General features: G+C 51.5%; 6 protein-coding genes across 6 annotated transcripts, besides 7 other annotated features; 3 read left to right on the forward strand and 3 right to left on the reverse strand.

The window, feature by feature from the left end:
• Positions 1 to 237: 237 nt before the first annotated feature.
• mvd1 (diphosphomevalonate decarboxylase MVD1) lies at positions 238 to 1,537 on the forward strand (the record flags this gene model as incomplete). Its single annotated transcript, XM_001271603.1, has 2 exons — positions 238 to 305; positions 394 to 1,537. The coding sequence occupies 2 exons, from the start codon at positions 238 to 240 to the stop codon at positions 1,535 to 1,537; spliced, it is 1,212 nt and encodes a 403-aa protein (XP_001271604.1).
• Positions 1,538 to 1,901: 364 nt separating this feature from the next.
• ACLA_046450 (Elongator subunit IKI3) lies at positions 1,902 to 6,320 on the reverse strand (the record flags this gene model as incomplete). Its single annotated transcript, XM_001271604.1, has 9 exons — positions 1,902 to 2,929; positions 3,000 to 3,279; positions 3,329 to 3,462; positions 3,515 to 3,777; positions 3,830 to 4,172; positions 4,229 to 4,382; positions 4,433 to 4,992; positions 5,041 to 5,133; positions 5,183 to 6,320. The coding sequence occupies 9 exons, from the start codon at positions 6,318 to 6,320 to the stop codon at positions 1,902 to 1,904; spliced, it is 3,993 nt and encodes a 1,330-aa protein (XP_001271605.1).
• Positions 6,321 to 6,808: 488 nt separating this feature from the next.
• On the reverse strand, positions 6,809 to 7,176 carry ACLA_046460 (cytochrome c oxidase VIIc family protein; the record flags this gene model as incomplete). The annotated part of the gene is made up of 3 exons (XM_001271605.1): positions 6,809 to 6,834; positions 6,897 to 6,929; positions 6,999 to 7,176. The coding sequence occupies 3 exons, from the start codon at positions 7,174 to 7,176 to the stop codon at positions 6,809 to 6,811; spliced, it is 237 nt and encodes a 78-aa protein (XP_001271606.1).
• Positions 7,177 to 7,590: 414 nt separating this feature from the next.
• ACLA_046470 (ATP-dependent RNA helicase MTR4) lies at positions 7,591 to 11,159 on the forward strand (the record flags this gene model as incomplete). The annotated part of the gene is made up of 6 exons (XM_001271606.1): positions 7,591 to 8,343; positions 8,405 to 8,495; positions 8,549 to 9,610; positions 9,671 to 10,266; positions 10,336 to 10,901; positions 10,979 to 11,159. The coding sequence occupies 6 exons, from the start codon at positions 7,591 to 7,593 to the stop codon at positions 11,157 to 11,159; spliced, it is 3,249 nt and encodes a 1,082-aa protein (XP_001271607.1).
• Positions 11,160 to 11,529: 370 nt separating this feature from the next.
• Positions 11,530 to 11,629: a microsatellite.
• Positions 11,630 to 11,671: 42 nt separating this feature from the next.
• Positions 11,672 to 11,721: a microsatellite.
• Positions 11,677 to 11,722: a microsatellite.
• A 305-nt stretch (positions 11,723 to 12,027) lies between these two features.
• ACLA_046480 (cut8/STS1 family protein) lies at positions 12,028 to 13,076 on the forward strand (the record flags this gene model as incomplete). Its single annotated transcript, XM_001271607.1, has 2 exons — positions 12,028 to 12,103; positions 12,211 to 13,076. 2 exons carry the CDS (start codon positions 12,028 to 12,030, stop codon positions 13,074 to 13,076), a joined length of 942 nt encoding a protein of 313 aa, XP_001271608.1.
• Positions 12,117 to 12,155: a microsatellite.
• Positions 12,117 to 12,158: a microsatellite.
• A 1,037-nt stretch (positions 13,077 to 14,113) lies between the features above and the next one.
• ACLA_046490 (DUF3984 domain-containing protein) lies at positions 14,114 to 15,468 on the reverse strand (the record flags this gene model as incomplete). Its single annotated transcript, XM_001271608.1, has 2 exons — positions 14,114 to 15,400; positions 15,460 to 15,468. The coding sequence occupies 2 exons, from the start codon at positions 15,466 to 15,468 to the stop codon at positions 14,114 to 14,116; spliced, it is 1,296 nt and encodes a 431-aa protein (XP_001271609.1).
• Positions 15,005 to 15,051: a microsatellite.
• Positions 15,011 to 15,052: a microsatellite.
• Positions 15,469 to 16,286: the final 818 nt, after the last annotated feature.

Consider the following 16,286-nt stretch of genomic DNA (forward strand, 5'->3'; position numbering starts at 1 on the left):
GAAGTCGGGAAAATAATTGATGGATTAGTAAAGATGCCGACAAGGCGGAGAGGGATTGTCGGAGGGATTTTGGACTCTTCACCGCCTTTAAACCCAACACCACCAATTGTCTTGAATTGCCCGACGGGGTAATCCTCAGCCCCTCATCAACAATCGCATTTCTCTGCTTCAAATATCTTTCTCTCTTCACCGTACAACCCAAGTTCATAATCTTTTTTGATTTTGTTTCTAATAATCATGGCGGCTGCGGACTCTTCGGTCTATAGGGCCACCACTACTGCCCCTGTCAATATTGCTGTCATCAAGTAAGTTGACTGCCCCCCCCCCCTAAATAAACCAACCGCCTCCTTTTCTTCTATCATTAAATTTGTACTAACGCTGGGACTTCTCTAGATACTGGGGAAAACGGGACGCAACTCTGAACCTGCCCACCAATTCTTCCCTCTCTGTGACCCTTTCCCAGCGTTCGCTCCGCACCCTCACCACCGCCTCCTGTTCTGCTATCTACCCCACCGCAGATGAGCTTATCCTCAATGGCAAGCCTCAAGATATCCAATCCTCCAAGCGTACGCTCGCCTGTCTCTCCAGCCTGCGCTCTCTTCGCCAGGCGCTGGAATCTACAGACTCATCGTTGCCGAAATTATCTACACTTCCCTTGCGGATTGTTTCCGAGAACAATTTCCCCACGGCCGCTGGTCTTGCTAGCTCAGCTGCTGGGTTTGCAGCCCTCGTTCGTGCTGTAGCGAACCTCTACCAACTTCCGCAATCACCTCGGGAGCTCAGCCGTATCGCTCGTCAGGGATCTGGCTCTGCTTGCCGGTCTCTGATGGGCGGCTACGTGGCTTGGCGCGCTGGAGAGTTGGAGGACGGCAGCGATAGTCTTGCTGAGGAGGTTGCACCTGCCTCACACTGGCCTGAGATGCGTGCCATTGTCCTGGTGGTCAGCGCCGAGAAGAAGGATGTCCCCAGTACCGAGGGCATGCAGACGACGGTCGCTACCTCGAGTCTCTTCGCTACCAGAGCGACATCTGTTGTTCCCGAGCGGATGGCTGCCATTGAGACAGCAATCCTGAACAAGGACTTTCCTGCCTTCGCCGAACTCACCATGCGCGACTCTAACGGCTTCCACGCCACCTGCCTTGACTCCTGGCCCCCAATTTTCTATATGAACGACGTTTCCCGGGCTGCTGTCAGAATTGTCCACGATATCAACCGTGCTATTGGCCGAACTGTGTGTGCGTACACCTTTGATGCTGGACCGAATGCTGTTATCTATTATCTGGAAAAGGATTCGGAGCTGGTCGCAGGAACTGTCAAGGCAATCTTGACCACCAACACTGACGGCTGGAATGGTCCTTTCTACGATATTCTGAAGGACGTCACTGCCCCGGGTGTTTCTTTGGATAAGATTGACTCTAGAGCCGTTGAAGTTCTCAAGGAGGGAGTCAGCCGCGTGATTCTGACCGGTGTTGGTGAGGGTCCTGTCAGTGTAGAAGACCACCTGGTCAGCGCAACTGGAGATGTTCTTTCGCACTAAGTTCATATATGATGCATTCCGCTTCGCTGTCAAGTACTCCGGTACATGGAACCTGGCATGAGAAAAAGATACCCGGCTGTGACCCTGTTCTTCCGCTACATATTACCTATCGCAACTTTCATCTATATCTTTAATTAATCAACGCCTAGCGCAACATAACGTTAGATCAATTGGACCCGAACAATTGAGCCATGTATGCATGGCATATTTCTATCATTATTGAAAAATTGCTGCCTTCCGTGCAAGATGCACTAAAATTCCCACATGGGGTCTTCCATTTCCTTTAGTCTATCCATATATTAATGCCATTCAAGTCCGACCGATCAAGGATGCACGAATAAAATCCAATCCAATTTTTAGCAATCTAGTTCAGCAACGCGGACTTGCTCAGTTCCTTGACCATAGGCACTTCCCGCCCTGCCTTACCAGACCCTAGGACGGTCGAGAGACTTTCGGCGAGCACACGCTGTCCTCCACGCACCCTGAGGTCCTCAGCACCGTCAACAGCCTCATCCGCGAGGCCTTCAGCGGCATTCCCGTCCTCAGCCAAGACCGGGGCGCCGAAGACTTCCTCCCGGGCTTCAGTACACATTTTCAGTATTTCCTGCATGGCCTTTTCGACAGCAACAGCGCGCTCACGCATACCCCGCCGCAGGAGCGCGTCCACCAGAGTCTCCACTTCAGCAACGGTCGAGTTCACCCGTTCAAGGAGTCGCCGGACACTGTTGACCAGGTACTCCTCTTCGTAGACCGTGCCCTTCTTGCCGCGCGCGCGCTTGCGCTCCTCGCGCCGGCGGGTCTTGGATGTGTGGCGCGTGGAGGTCGTTTTACCGGTTTTACCGGTATAGCGTGTGAACATGGTGCGGCCGGCAAGGGTCGAGGCGTCTGTTGGCGCGAGGGAGACATTGTCGGGAATATCCACGCCCAGATCACCCGTTGTCGCATCGCCTCCGAAGTAGGCCAGCGGATCGGCGGCGCGACGTTCGCGGAGTTCCCGGATCCGCGGCACCTGGGCATTCAGCTGAGACCTGAAGTCGGCGAGGAGATCAGTCGTTGTGCCCATCGAGTCTGCGAGGCCGGTATCGACGATGTCCGGAATCAGATTCTGTTTGCTTTGGAGGGCGAGGAGACGTGTGGCATCTGCGAAACGGGAGCCGCGGCAGAGAAGGCGGGCCGCTGTGGGAATGTCGTGCAGGTGCTCTGCGTGGATGTGGGCTGCGGAGACATAGTCGCGGCTTTCTTCGGTTAATGTACTGGCCAAAGCAATCGCATGGGCAGTGAGATCGGCCTCGGACAGGGGCACCATCATGGCACAATATATGGATTCGCGCCAGAGATGCGCCAGGTGGTAGCACTTATACGCCTCGTCATAGAGCGAGAGAGATTCGTACGCTAGTAGCAGTTAGCATCATGAGTTGTAATCGCACGGGGCAGTAAACTCTGGTCATTCAGAGAGCCATACCGATTCCTGCATCCTTGTATTTGGATTGATCGTAAAGGAAGTCAGCATAGACATGGGTCATATCGCGCAGCTGCTCCTGCTGGTATTTGAACAGGTCAATCGCTTCCTTGTACAGCTCATGCTTGATAACATAGGAGCGAATCTCGTCATAAGCACTGAGAGCATGAAGATGCTTCAACGCCTTGGCCCAGCGTCCAAGATAATTGTCAATCTCAAAACGGCGGCGGTCATCGGGAAGCTGTTGCAACTTCCGTAAGAATGGGAGATATTCTCGGGGATCCTGATTTCTATTAGAAGGTACACTGCAAATCATTTAGGGCGACCCTTACCCTTTGAGCTTGTTGGGCAACCAAGAGAGTGAGCTCAAGATCGTAGAGACCGAGGGCATGATCATACAGACGATGAGCGTCTGTGAGAAAGCACATGTGCTCGATCGCGTCCTCTGCTTGTTCGGAGCTTTGTTCTACCCAAAGTCAGCTATGGCTAAATCTATTCAAATGGACGGCTGAACAAACCTCTCAAGCGAGCGACTAGCTGTAGTCCAGCCTCGAGATCAGGTGGCGACTTGCACACATGTGCAGTGACCAGATTATGCAAGTTCGTGTCCATGCGCTTCTCAAGAGTTGCCAGAAACGCATCGCAAATTCGGTTGACCTTGCTGCCCTTGCTGGGTGGTCTGAATGAGGAGGTTGTAACCTCAGGCTGTGTAGCACTGGAAGGTTCTACTTTGGGTGTTTGCAGAGTGTCCTTGTATAGAGTTTGCGAGACGTCGTCCTCGCTATTCTCAGTTAGCAGGACATTCGAGAAGAAAATATTTACTTTTGGCTTACCTCAAGCGAGAGAGAAATTCATCAATGTATTCAATCTTCTTCACCTGGTCAATGAACAATGGAACGTTGTCGAGGAACTGCTCTGGCGCATAGTCATGCAGAATGTTCAGGTCAACCATCTGGCTGCGGCAAGCAAGATAGGCGGATCGGTAATCCTTTCTATCAATGAAACTTCTGATACCAGCGAGGACAAGGGCTCGAGGGTATATTGTCTCGATATTCCCTCGGGGTGCTTGCAAAGTGACAGCAAATTTGGAGGGCACTACCGAGACCAGTTTGTTTCCACGTTCGATATTTCGGCATCGTTCGTCCGTTTCGGGAGTGTCAGCAGGAACATCCATTTCTGCAAGATAAGTTAGCCCATAATCAAATAAGACAAAAAGTTGAGTGTAAACGAACCATCTGCCTTTGTCAAGTGGACGAACTTAAGAAGGTGCTGAGACGTAGTAAAAAGAACATGTGCTTGGGTAACCAGGAACGATGTGCAGTTCTTTGCGAGCAAATGTGTATTCGCATAAAGGGCCCCAGTTCTTGATAATGAGATCAACAGACTCTTTTACCCAGTTAGTAATGCCTCGTCTATACAACTTTGAGAGTACTCACCTCATCCTCCGATAAGTGGACAGCGCGGGCCCAGTAGGTATCAACAGCTGGGCTTTGATCCCAAGGTTTCACCTGGAGATCCGCAGAGGGGAGGACCTCCAGTGAAGAGTATTTAGTGTGACTTCCAGATTGTGGGATGTGAGAAATCCACAAATCTTCATGTCCAAGAGCTGGGAAGATTGAGAGAACTTGCTCCGAGTCTGTTGCTTGATAGACAGCCTTGGTCAATCGCGTCTCAAGTGTGGTCCTTTCAATCTGAGCGCTAGTAGGGCCATCATTCCAAAGAATATATACTTCGTTCTCATTCAGAAAAGCGATTTGTCGGGGTCGGCTGTCCGGTGCTTCAGACAAAGGATAGCTTGATTCTAATATCGGTGTCGGGACTGGACGAGACTTGAGAGACCACACGAAAATCGAAAAACAGTTCTTCATCAGGACAGCAATTCGAGTGCCAGATTTGCTGAAGGCAACATCGATAACATTCGAGTCCAAGAGTACTTCGTTGTGAGCCATCGGAGGCGGCACCCCAGATAATTTCAGAGGAGTCAGCTTGAGTGTTTCTTGTCAAAGTTAGCATGGGGCATCCACCAGGCGTGGGTCAGACATACTTCCATCTATGACTGCAACAGCACCGACATCGTTGGGAATCGCGGTAGAGCCGTGAGAGACGTCAAAAACAAAGTCTGCATCCAGGATTGAGGCTAGATCCTTGTTAGTCCATAATCTAAAGAAAACTCGAATATAAAGTACCTGAGCCGCAAGCAACGGACCGCAGAGCCTTTTCCTGGTGCCATTTGAAGGCAATGGGGTGCGAATACTCAGGGTCCACTACCACGGGGATCTCTTGCTTGAGATAGTAATGGTAGTTACCCGTAGTCCAGAATTGTACGCGACCCTTGAAGAGGACGGCCAGGACCGTGGAATCCACATTCCAACTCAGCTGGATTTCTGAAGCCCATGATACGGTCTCTTCTGCAGTGAGACGGAGGGTGAACTCTCCATGGCGCAGGCCGTTTCGCTCGAAGAATACGACATCAACTCTGTCGTCGAGCCGTTGAATTCCCGCAATCAGATTACCGGATGGTCGCCAGCTAAGAGCACTCTCTAAGCCATCAACTGGTTCGCTCACACTATCCAAAGCGCCCTCTCGGGAGTAGACTCTGATCACGCGACGAACACCTGATTCGATGCTGTTCACGGCGACATAGGCACCGTCACCCCGCCAGCTGATCGTGGTTCGGCCGTCGTCGCTACTGCTGAGTCTTCCCTCGTCCACCTTCTCGGGGACTGTAGGATCTCTAAGAGCCTTGGCTCTCTTTCCCTGGAACTGCGTCTCTCGTTTACCCCAGCCCACAGAGACATGCTGGGATGCTTTAAGATCTTCCGGGGTGAAGGTAATCTCAGCGACATTTTCAAATTCCCGGGTCATGTAGAGGAAGGTGTTAGCCCTGGTGGTAAGAGCTAGAAGCTCCTCATCCGGAGACCACGCGGCAGCTGTGATGCCCACATCGACGGAGCCCACGATCTCAATCTTGTCCTCGCCTGGAAGGGGTTCCTCGCGGACGATGACGATGTCACCACCCTCCAACACCAGACAAGCAGTGAGATTGTCCGCAAAGTAGTGAAGGGAGAGCACCCGGTCGCAGCTCAGGTCGGGCAGCGGACATGGCGCATCCCACGACGCAATGCAATCAAATACTTCTGCGCCTATAGGGTCCGCAAAGTAGCTATCATGTTGCTTTCTTCGAAGCTCGATGACAGGGTTCGTTTCAGTAGGACCAAATGTGCAGATGACCGCGTCTGAAGCTGTGTCCCAGGCAGTGGCCGTCAAGGGAAGCTCATTTTGCAGATGCACCTCGGCGAGGCGGACGTTTTTCAAGTTGCGCATCTTTGTATGGTGTTGGGAGAATCTACCCCGCCATGTATTGACGAGGCTCGCGCAAGAAAAATGTCGAATATAGAGATGATCAAATATTCGAGATATTGATTTTCTCTTATTAATGATGAAATAAAGAAAATCGCTCTTTCATGTACAATTATTGCTGTTGGCTGCGGACTGCGAACCCAACAGTGTCTAATCACTATCTACCAAAGATTTTTAATTTTCGAGCGGACGAAAGTGAGCGCTCAACCAATGACTTCATCCATATTCTAATATCAAACGAGTATCGGACAATCTACACAACATGGCAACCACGAAACAACTACGAATTGATCGAACTGCTCAAAACCCCGGAATAGTCACTGCTTCGAAAACCACTGAATTTCTGAACTTTGTACATAATACCCAATGCTCCAGGTGTAGCATACATCTCCGGCCATTCCCCACTGCTCACACATGCCGAGGCGTCGTGAAGTGTGTCACGAGGAAGCTGTTTAACGGGTCTTGTAGGATTGCCAGACTGTAGTAAAGCCAGTATTAGACGAGTAAATAGGGATGTTTGCGCGAATATCGAAGACGTACCAGCAATGGCGAAGGGAGCACCGAAACCAGTAACTAGATACCCGAATAGTCAGCTCCGATCAGGTAACTGCCTCCTCACGTTATGCAATTGATGGTACAAACCCATGAAAGCCCAGTATCTCCAGAAGAAGTGCTTGGTCAGAGGGTTGAAGGGCAGGTTGGAACGAGGGCCCTCAGCGTAGTGGTATGGGCTGGCGAGCTGGGCACGGGTGGTGGAAAAGCCACGACGGGCGACGAAGGAGGTGGCCATTCTGGCGCGGAGAGCAGAGGTAGCGTACATCTTGGACGCACAGATTAGACTAGATCCAATTTCAAATATCCTAGACGTCGCAAGCACCATATACCCACCTTGAGCGAAGCAGCAGACACGATGTGATCGAAGACACTGGTATTCGACTACCCGAAAGGAAAGAGAAGGAGTGGAACGATCACAGCTTCGGCGGCTCTCCGGAACCCGCAGCACGTGATGGAAACTGTTCGAAAGGAGCAAGTTTGACCGGCGGCGACAAGAAAATGTTAGTGGATGTTTCTATGGAGTATTTTCTGCCCTGTCGCACGCCGCCTTCCCCAAACGGACGGCAACATTGAAATTTCTCAGACAGTCAATTCGGAGATCGCAGAAGTTGCAAGGTGCTTCCGCGTTAGCCTCCCTTTTTGCTCCCTACGGGCCGGACTTTAGAGCTTTGGTTCGACAATGGATGAGCTCTTCGATGTCTTCGAAGACCAGCCTCAAGCGGCGAGGCCCACTGATGTCGCACCCACCAAACGATCGAAGAAGGATAAGAGCAAGAAGCGTCAGGTGAATGGCGCTGTAAAGGAAAATGGTGCTGGGAAAGAGACCAAGGAGGATATCGAGATTCCAGATGCACCTGCTGCCGAACCCGTGGACGGCGATGATGTTAACACTCCTGCGACCGAGAACAACGCCCAGCAACCGGAAGCGAAACGGCCGCGTCTTGAACAGGAACCGCAGCCTGTGTTAGCAGATGAGTTCGAGACGGCACAGGAGCGCGAGGTCGCAGCGTCTGCAGGATTACTGGCCTCCAAGGAAACAACGTCGGTCAAGCTGTCCCACCAGGTCCGGCATCAGGTCGCCATTCCGCCCAACTACCCATACGTACCGATCTCACAACACAAGGCCCCTGAGAACCCTGCGAGGGTGTGGCCGTTCACTCTCGATCCTTTCCAACAGGTTGCAGTTGCATCGATCGAGCGAGAGGAGAGTGTTCTGGTGTCCGCTCATACCAGTGCCGGTAAGACAGTAGTTGCGGAGTATGCCATCGCGCAAAGCTTGAAGAACAACCAGAGAGTCATCTACACAAGTCCAATCAAAGCTCTGAGCAATCAGAAATACCGAGAATTTGCGGCGGAATTTGGCGACGTCGGTTTGATGACGGGAGATGTGACCATCAACCCAACAGCGACCTGTCTGGTCATGACAACAGAGGTGGGCTTTTACTACAAAACTCATGTATGACGCTGACCCCAATGCTGATATGTTCAATTAGATTCTTCGGTCTATGTTGTATCGTGGTTCCGAGATTATGCGAGAAGTTGCGTGGGTTGTATTCGATGAGATCCACTACATGCGGGATGCCAGTAAGTGCATGAGAGCGATGCGTCTTTGAGGAGATTATTGACGATGATGGCAGTTCGTGGTGTCGTTTGGGAAGAAACTATCATCTTGTTGCCGGATAAGGTCAGATATGTGTTCTTGTCCGCGACAATTCCCAATGCAATGCAGTTCGCCGAATGGATCGTCAAGATGCATAACCAGCCCTGCCACGTCGTATATACCGATTTCAGACCTACTCCCTTGCAACACTATTTCTTTCCCGCTGGCGGTGAGGGTATTCATTTGGTTGTCGACGAGAAGGGCGTTTTCCGCGAGGAGAACTTTCAAAAAGCGATGAGCAGCATTGCGGACAAGAAGGGCGATGACCCGGCAGACGCTATGGCCAAGAGGAAAGGGAGAGGCAAAGATAAGAAACTGAATAAAGGTGGAAATGAGGGGCCGACTGATATCTACAAGATCGTGAAAATGATCATGTTGAAGAACCTGAACCCCGTCATCGTCTTCAGTTTCAGCAAACGTGAATGTGAGGCGTGCGCTCTTAACATGAGTGCTCTGGCTTTCAACGATGACTCGGAGAAGGAAATGGTTTCTAAGGTCTTCAACAGCGCTATTGAAATGCTTTCCGAGGAGGATCGCAACTTGCCTCAGATTCAAAACATTTTGCCGCTGCTTCGGAGGGGCATCGGTGTCCATCATTCGGGTTTGCTTCCCATTCTCAAGGAAACCATTGAGATTCTCTTCCAGGAAGGGCTTATCAAGGTGCTCTTTGCTACGGAGACGTTCTCTATCGGTCTGAATATGCCTGCGAAGACCGTGGTGTTCACCAGCGTTCGCAAGTTCGACGGTTTCAGCCAGCGTTGGGTCACCCCATCTGAGTTCGTCCAGATGTCCGGTCGTGCTGGTCGAAGAGGCCTCGATGAACGTGGTATTGTGATTATGATGGTTGGTGAAGAGATGGATCCCGCCGTGGCCAAGGAAATCGTGCGCGGAGAGCAGGATAGACTCAACTCGGCTTTTCATCTGGGTTATAACATGATTCTCAACCTGATGCGTGTGGAAGGTATCTCGCCCGAGTTCATGCTCGAGAGATGCTTCTACCAGTTCCAAAACACAGCTGGTGCCGCTGAGCTTGAAAAAGGTAGGTTTAACGTCTATACGATATTCTAACCTAAGATTGGCTGTGCTAATATCTCTACAGAATTGAAGGCATTGGAAGAGAAGAAGGCCAACATGACCATCTCGGATGAGGGAACCATTCGCGAGTATTACGATTTGAGAGTGCAGCTTGACAAGTATGCGGACGACATCCAGGCGGTCATCAGCCATCCGGATCACTGCCTGACTTTCATGACCCCCGGCCGGTTAGTCCACGTCAAACATAAAGACAAGGATTTCGGATGGGGTGTCGTGGTCAATTATAAGCAAAGGAGGCCAGCAAAAAATTCGCACGAGGAGATCCCCCGCGAGCAGCAGTACATCGTCGATGTCTTGATGAAGATTGCCGAAGGACCTTCCGTAGCCACAAAGACCTTCGAGGAATTACCATCGGGAGTCAGACCAGCAAAGGAAGGCGAGAATTCCCGGATGGAGGTCGTTCCTATCGTCACCGGCTGCATCCGCGCCATCTCACACGTGCGCCTCAGAGTGCCCAAGGAGTTGAACTCGAAAGAGTCGAGAAATGGAGTCAAGAAGCTGGTGGATGAAGTAATGCGTCGCTTTCCTGATGGCATCGCTCTGCTTGACCCGCTCGAAGATATGAAAATCCAGGGTGAAGAATTCAAGAAGACACTACGAGTAAGAGATATCTTCCTTGGTTCCCTGATTCCGCAGGAGTTGTGACACTAATCCGCTTAACCACAATAGAAAGTAGAAGTGCTTGAATCTCGTCTGCTCGCCAATCCTCTGCACAACTCACCGCGTCTCCCCGAGCTCTACCAACAATACGCCGAAAAGGAGGAGTTGGGTGCAAAGATCAAGGAGACAAAGAGCAAGATCTCGGACGCCATGTCTATCATGCAGCTTGATGAGCTTAAGTGCCGAAAACGTGTGCTTCGTCGATTCGGATTCATCAACGAGGCCGATGTCGTCCAGTTGAAGGCCCGAGTTGCGTGTGAAATTAGCACCGGAGACGAACTCATGCTCAGCGAGCTTCTGTTCAACGGTTTCTTCAATAAACTCACGCCCGAGCAAGCCGCAGCGGCGCTGAGTGTGTTTGTCTTCGAAGAGAAGACCAAGGAGACTCCAGCGCTCACCCGAGAAGAACTGGCAAAGCCCCTCAAGGAGATCCAAGCACAGGCCCGGATTGTTGCCAAGGTCTCGCAAGAATCCAAGCTGGCTGTCAACGAGGAGGAATACGTGCAGAGCTTCCACTGGGAACTCATGGAAGTGATCTACGAGTGGGCGAACGGCAAGTCATTTGCTGATATCTGGTAAGTCTCATCCTGCAGTCCGCCACAGTCCGAAAGGTGAGCATGGATGCTAATATGTTATTTCCCCCCTTCTCTAGTGGAATGACGGATGTTTACGAAGGGTCCTTGATTCGCGTCTTCCGTCGATTGGAAGAGTGTCTCCGGCAAATGGCGCAAGCCTCCAAGGTTATGGGTAACGAGGAACTCGAGAGCAAATTCGAGGAAGCTCTGACGAAGGTGCGCAGAGACATTGTGGCTGCACAGTCTCTGTATCTGTAAATATTTTCTTTTTCTTTTTCTTTTTTTCGCCCTCAAACTGTCTCAGACATCGTTATCTTCACACACGTATGATATGCGTTGTACGGTTCCAGTTGTTCGTTTTGGTGGTTTCGCATTTCCCTGGCGTCGGGATTGAAAAAGAAGGGTTCTTTTGTTCTCTTTCATTGTTGGGATCCTCGCTGTATTCAGTCCTTTTTTCCCCTTATTCTTTGACTCCCTTGATAAATCACGAACATACCATTTTTTATTTTTTTTTTTCGAGTCACCCTTGATCCCTAAATAATAATTGTAATGATCATGGATGGTGTAATCGACCCCCCGAAACCTGCGCAGCCGGCGTGCGTTGCCTCCCGCAACCGCCTGATACATCGTAGTATTAGTAGGTAGTTAGTTTAGCAGCAGCAGTAGTAGTAGTAGTAGACGGTAGTAGTAGTAAAGTAGTAGTCGTCCTCAGTGATAATAATAATCGTCCACCGCTTTTCTCTCTCTTTTTCTCTCTGTCTGTCTGACTGACTCTACTCTCTCACCACTCACTTACTCACTCACTTACTCACCACTCACTCTTCCCCACTCCGCCCTCATCAACTCAGCTCATTCAAACTTCCATCAGCTCCCCCTAAAACTCCATCCTTACCCTGTTTCTTCTACATCTCCCTAGTTCTTTTCTTCCCCTTCTTCTTCTTCTGTTCTCTCTCTTCCTCTCTTTTTCTTTCGCTCTCCATCTTGTCTGGTTTCCTTTTCTCTGTGTGTTCTTCCCTTGCTTCTTCTTTCCTTGCCATCCTCCTGCTTTCTCGTGCTTGAACCTCCTTCTCCTTCCGCCACCGGGAGACTCCTCTAATTCTTTGCCCACCAACTGTTTGTGACCACCATGAACAGCTTGGTGGCTACACCACCTGTGCCTCCACACTTCTACGAGCATTCTCGTTTTTCTTCCCCGCATCCAAGTAAGTCTCTCTTGAAAAAAAAAAAAAAGAAAAGAAAAGAAAAGAAAAGAAAGAAACAAAAGTTTAGGCCGGAATTTGTTGATCGGGAGCTGACGCTCATCTTCAAGTGTCGAACCCAATCCATACCCCCAGCAGCCGGAAACGGAAGGCCGACGACGATGGCAATGATCATGATGGACGGATGTCAGCATCTCCTACGAACTCTCCCGCCTTCACTCCTCGGTCTCTGCCGACTCCTCGTTCGTTCAAACGCTCCCGACCAAACGTCTTCGGCAGGCCTCTCTCCCTCCCCCGTTTGCTCGAAACCCTCGATACCGACGCTCTGAGGGGCATTCTCCGGTCGATGTGCGAGCGTCATCCAGCTCTGGCAGATGAGGTGATTCACACGTCTCCCCGTCCCAGTGTGACATCCGCTCTGCAGGTCTTGCGAAACTATCAAACCGCTCTACAAAACTCGTTCCCGTTGGGTGGCAACCCTGAATCCGACTACGCCTATAACCGTGTTCGGCAACCGCTGGGAAACCTCCTCGACGCCCTCAGCGATTTCACGCCACATTTCTTGCCACCAAATGAATCCCAAGCATCTGTGTCTTTGAGTTACCTGGACGGTGCGACCGAGATCATTCACGCCTTGCCACGATGGAACTCACCACAAAACAACATAGAGCGGGACTCTGCGTATGATGAGATCTGCAAGGCCTGGGTTTTGGTAATCCGAGAGGCGGCAAAGCGTGGCGGTGGCATTCAACTACAGTACGGCGGATGGGATCAGAAACTCTCGAAGCATAACCACAACTCGGGCGGTAGACTTCAAGCGGCCGTGAACGAGCTCGGAAACAGCCTAGGATGGATGCACGGCCCGGATTCTCAAGGCTACAGCAGCCCGGCCGCAGGCGACTTGGGATCGATTCGGGACCAGCTACTGTCCGGCACCTACGGATTGGGAACCCCCGTCAAAGTCGGACCTTGGTAGATACACCGACTCTTGATATCCCGCTTTTTACTTTCCTCGATGCACCATCCACCAAAAGACCGTTGTGCTTCACCCTAGCATCTTCAGAAAACCATTGTGCGAAACCTCCGAACGGTGCACACCTACGTCTGATACGATCACGATACCTACTGCATGAATTAGAGAGTTGAGGGTCTCTTGGCGTTTACAGTTTGCAAAGAAACGCTTCTCCATTTGCTGTGTCATATTTCTGGAAACCAGGCCCTGTCGTCCTTTTGTTATCATCCATTAGAGCACCAGTTCCAGCGAATCTGCTGGTTGGGCCTTCTCGCTCGTCCAAACTACATCATTTCCTACCAACACGAGCCAGCCTTGCCCTGATTCTTTTTGAATCCTTCGATCTCTCTCGTTTATCCCTTTTTCTTTTTCTTACATCATACTTATCTTCCCTGTTACGGCCGACATCTCAGAATATCCCTGGATCTTGCGCCACTTCCCGGCAACCATCTTTTCCTTGTCTGTTACCTACCCATCTTGTATACCCGCTCCCGATTCAACTCTTCTTTCTTAATAGTACTGGTGGCTGAATCAACCTTTTTTTTTGCCCTTTTGCTTTTTCGGTGGCTCTATCCCAATTGGAACTGTCCATACCCCAAACCAGGTCGGGCCATGTATCAAGTAGAATGACAGTTTCCCTCTGTTGCGCCTGACTCATGCCGAACTTCCGCGCTTCTCAAGCTGTAGTACACTGCATTCATTGTGAGAGGTGTGGATTCGTGGTCAGCCTCGGAGATCTTCCCGGTGTGCAGAGTGACATTTGTGCATGAGCAGTACTTTGTTGTGTAGCCTCTGGGACACTGACAAGACTGCGAGAGGGGCGAGGGGAGAGATGCAATGAGAAAGAAATGTTTGTGAGATAAGAAGCAATTGTAGTAGTTGCATTTAGTTGAACTATGCAGTAACGGATATATCCAAGTGACAAACGCAGCACGACATTAAGCTGGAACACTATTCCCACGAACAATATAGCAGTATGCATGTAGAAAAGACACAAAACACTATAACAGCGCCCATTTCATAGCACGAATCAACCACCCTGCATCCTCCCATCCTCCATTCTCCCCCGGCTTCTCCACCACCGTCGAGATGACAGACTCATCCGCAGATAACCCATCATTGTCATTGTCATCCGTCAGGCCCGACACAGAATGATGATCACCGATGCACTCATCCCGCAAACTCACCTCCGAAGCCTTCTCCGTCTGCCCAGCGGGCCCATCACCACCCCGACCAGCCAGCGGCAAATCCTCCACCCCAAAAAGCGACCACTCAACCATCCGGTCAATCCACCCGCCCAGCCCAAACCCCCGCTCCCGCGTCAGCCGCTGCAGCTCTTGCTCATCAATCTCCTCCTCGTCGTCATCCGAGCCGTCGCTCTCGTCCGACCCAAACTCCCCCTCCGACCCACTCGCATACGCATACCCGTCCTCGATCTGCTGGATCGACGCCATTTCGGCACGGATGCGCTCGTCCACGAAATCCGGAAGCAGGCGCACGTCGTCTCGCCCAGCGACAGCCCCTGCCCCTGCCCCCAGCCGCAACCGCGGCGACATGGCCCCCAGACTCGTCATGGCCAGATCAGGCCGGCTGTTGCGCCTGCTGGCGGCGCGGGAGTGCGACCCGCGGCGCGAGTACGCGGCGGGCGTGGAGCGGCCGGACCGCGAGCGCGAGGAGCGTGAACCTGAGTGCGCGGCTGCGGGTGCGGCGTCGTACGTGCTCTCGGAGACGAGGTTGGTGGAGCTCTCGCGCTTCACGAGCCAGGATTGGCCTTTTTCTTCGCGGGTGGAGGAGGCGAGCGCGATGCCGGCGCGGAGTATCCATTCTGCGTCGCGGTGGGGGGAGTCGTGGTGGGAGGTTGGGGTGCGGGCTTTCTTGGTGCCGTTGGCATTGTGATTGTGGTGGTGATTGTGGTGGTGATTGTGGTGATGATGGTGGTGTAGGGGCTGTGACTCGCCCTGGGCGTGGAGACTGCTGTCGCTCCAGTGGATGCGGCTTGAGCTTTTGCTGCGGGAGTGGTGACGCAGCCGGGAGGTGCTGCGGGAATGCGAGAGAACGCCTGGGGTTCCTGGGACAGAGAAGCTGGAGAGGTAGGATGTCCGTGTCGGTGTGTCGGCGGAACGCTCCGCGCGTGGTGAAAAGTAATCCTGTGGCGCTCCATCATCATCGTCGTCGTCGTCGTCGATGGGGAACCGGTTTGTCAATGGTGTGAGGGAGACATGGTGTAGTGAGGGATATGAGCGGCGGGACCGAAAGCGAAAGCCGCCTCCGCTTTGAGGTGTAGAGATCTGTGAAACTGCGTGAGTAGATGCGCGGAGCGGCGAAGGGGAGCAGCGGAAAACCATACCTCCTCCATCTTGGTTTTCTTGGTCGAGCTGGATTAGATTGTGTGTTTCTGGCTAGGAAGTGAGCAGTCGAGCTGTTTATAGTTGTAGTGTCCTCTGTAGTCCGGGAGGGTCTGATGCCAGGATGTCGTCGTATGTAGGAATTGGATGATGCAGAAAGAGGTGGTGTAGAGCGAGTTCATCCCTGCTCCGCCCGAGCTGTGGCTGCGGACATGTGAAAGTGGGCAGACACAGGCAAAACTCGCTGCTCTACTCGGTCGCAAAGATATACTAGGGATATTGCTACAGATGTATCGCTGATTGAAGGAAATGTTATAGCATATATACATCCTCTCTCTTTCCAGGTTTGATTGTCGCAGTATTGCAATAGACATCCTATCATCCTGCGGTACATCTATCTCCACATCTCCCCACCCTCAAAGCGAGGTAGATACCCCGGATTCTTTAACCTCATAGTAACTGCATATATAGCTGGATGCTGGTCATTGCATTGTAATTCAACCTACTGTGCCATACAGATATTTACTAGAGTAGGGGTCCTTCAGAACACTGGTATTATTTATGCAGTATTATATTGGAGTTTGACCGTCCTCTAACATGCTGATCAATATATTTCTGTTTTATATATATATATACTGCTTAGCACTTGGGTTCGGGAGGCCAATGGCCAGGAGGACCTGCTAACCCAAGCCCATGCATGCCTTTGCATTGGCAGTTGGCACAATGGCAATGCGTCTAGTCGTGCCTACTCTAGGCTTTAGCAATACCATGCTTGCTTAGACGCTTAACTTCCTTTCCACCCGTAACTGCCCTTTAACCGCCTAGCACT

The sequence above is a fragment of the Aspergillus clavatus genome, genomic scaffold, assembly GCF_000002715.2.
Source record: "Aspergillus clavatus NRRL 1 1099423829800 genomic scaffold, whole genome shotgun sequence".
NCBI classification, from domain to species: Eukaryota; Fungi; Ascomycota; class Eurotiomycetes; order Eurotiales; family Aspergillaceae; genus Aspergillus; species Aspergillus clavatus.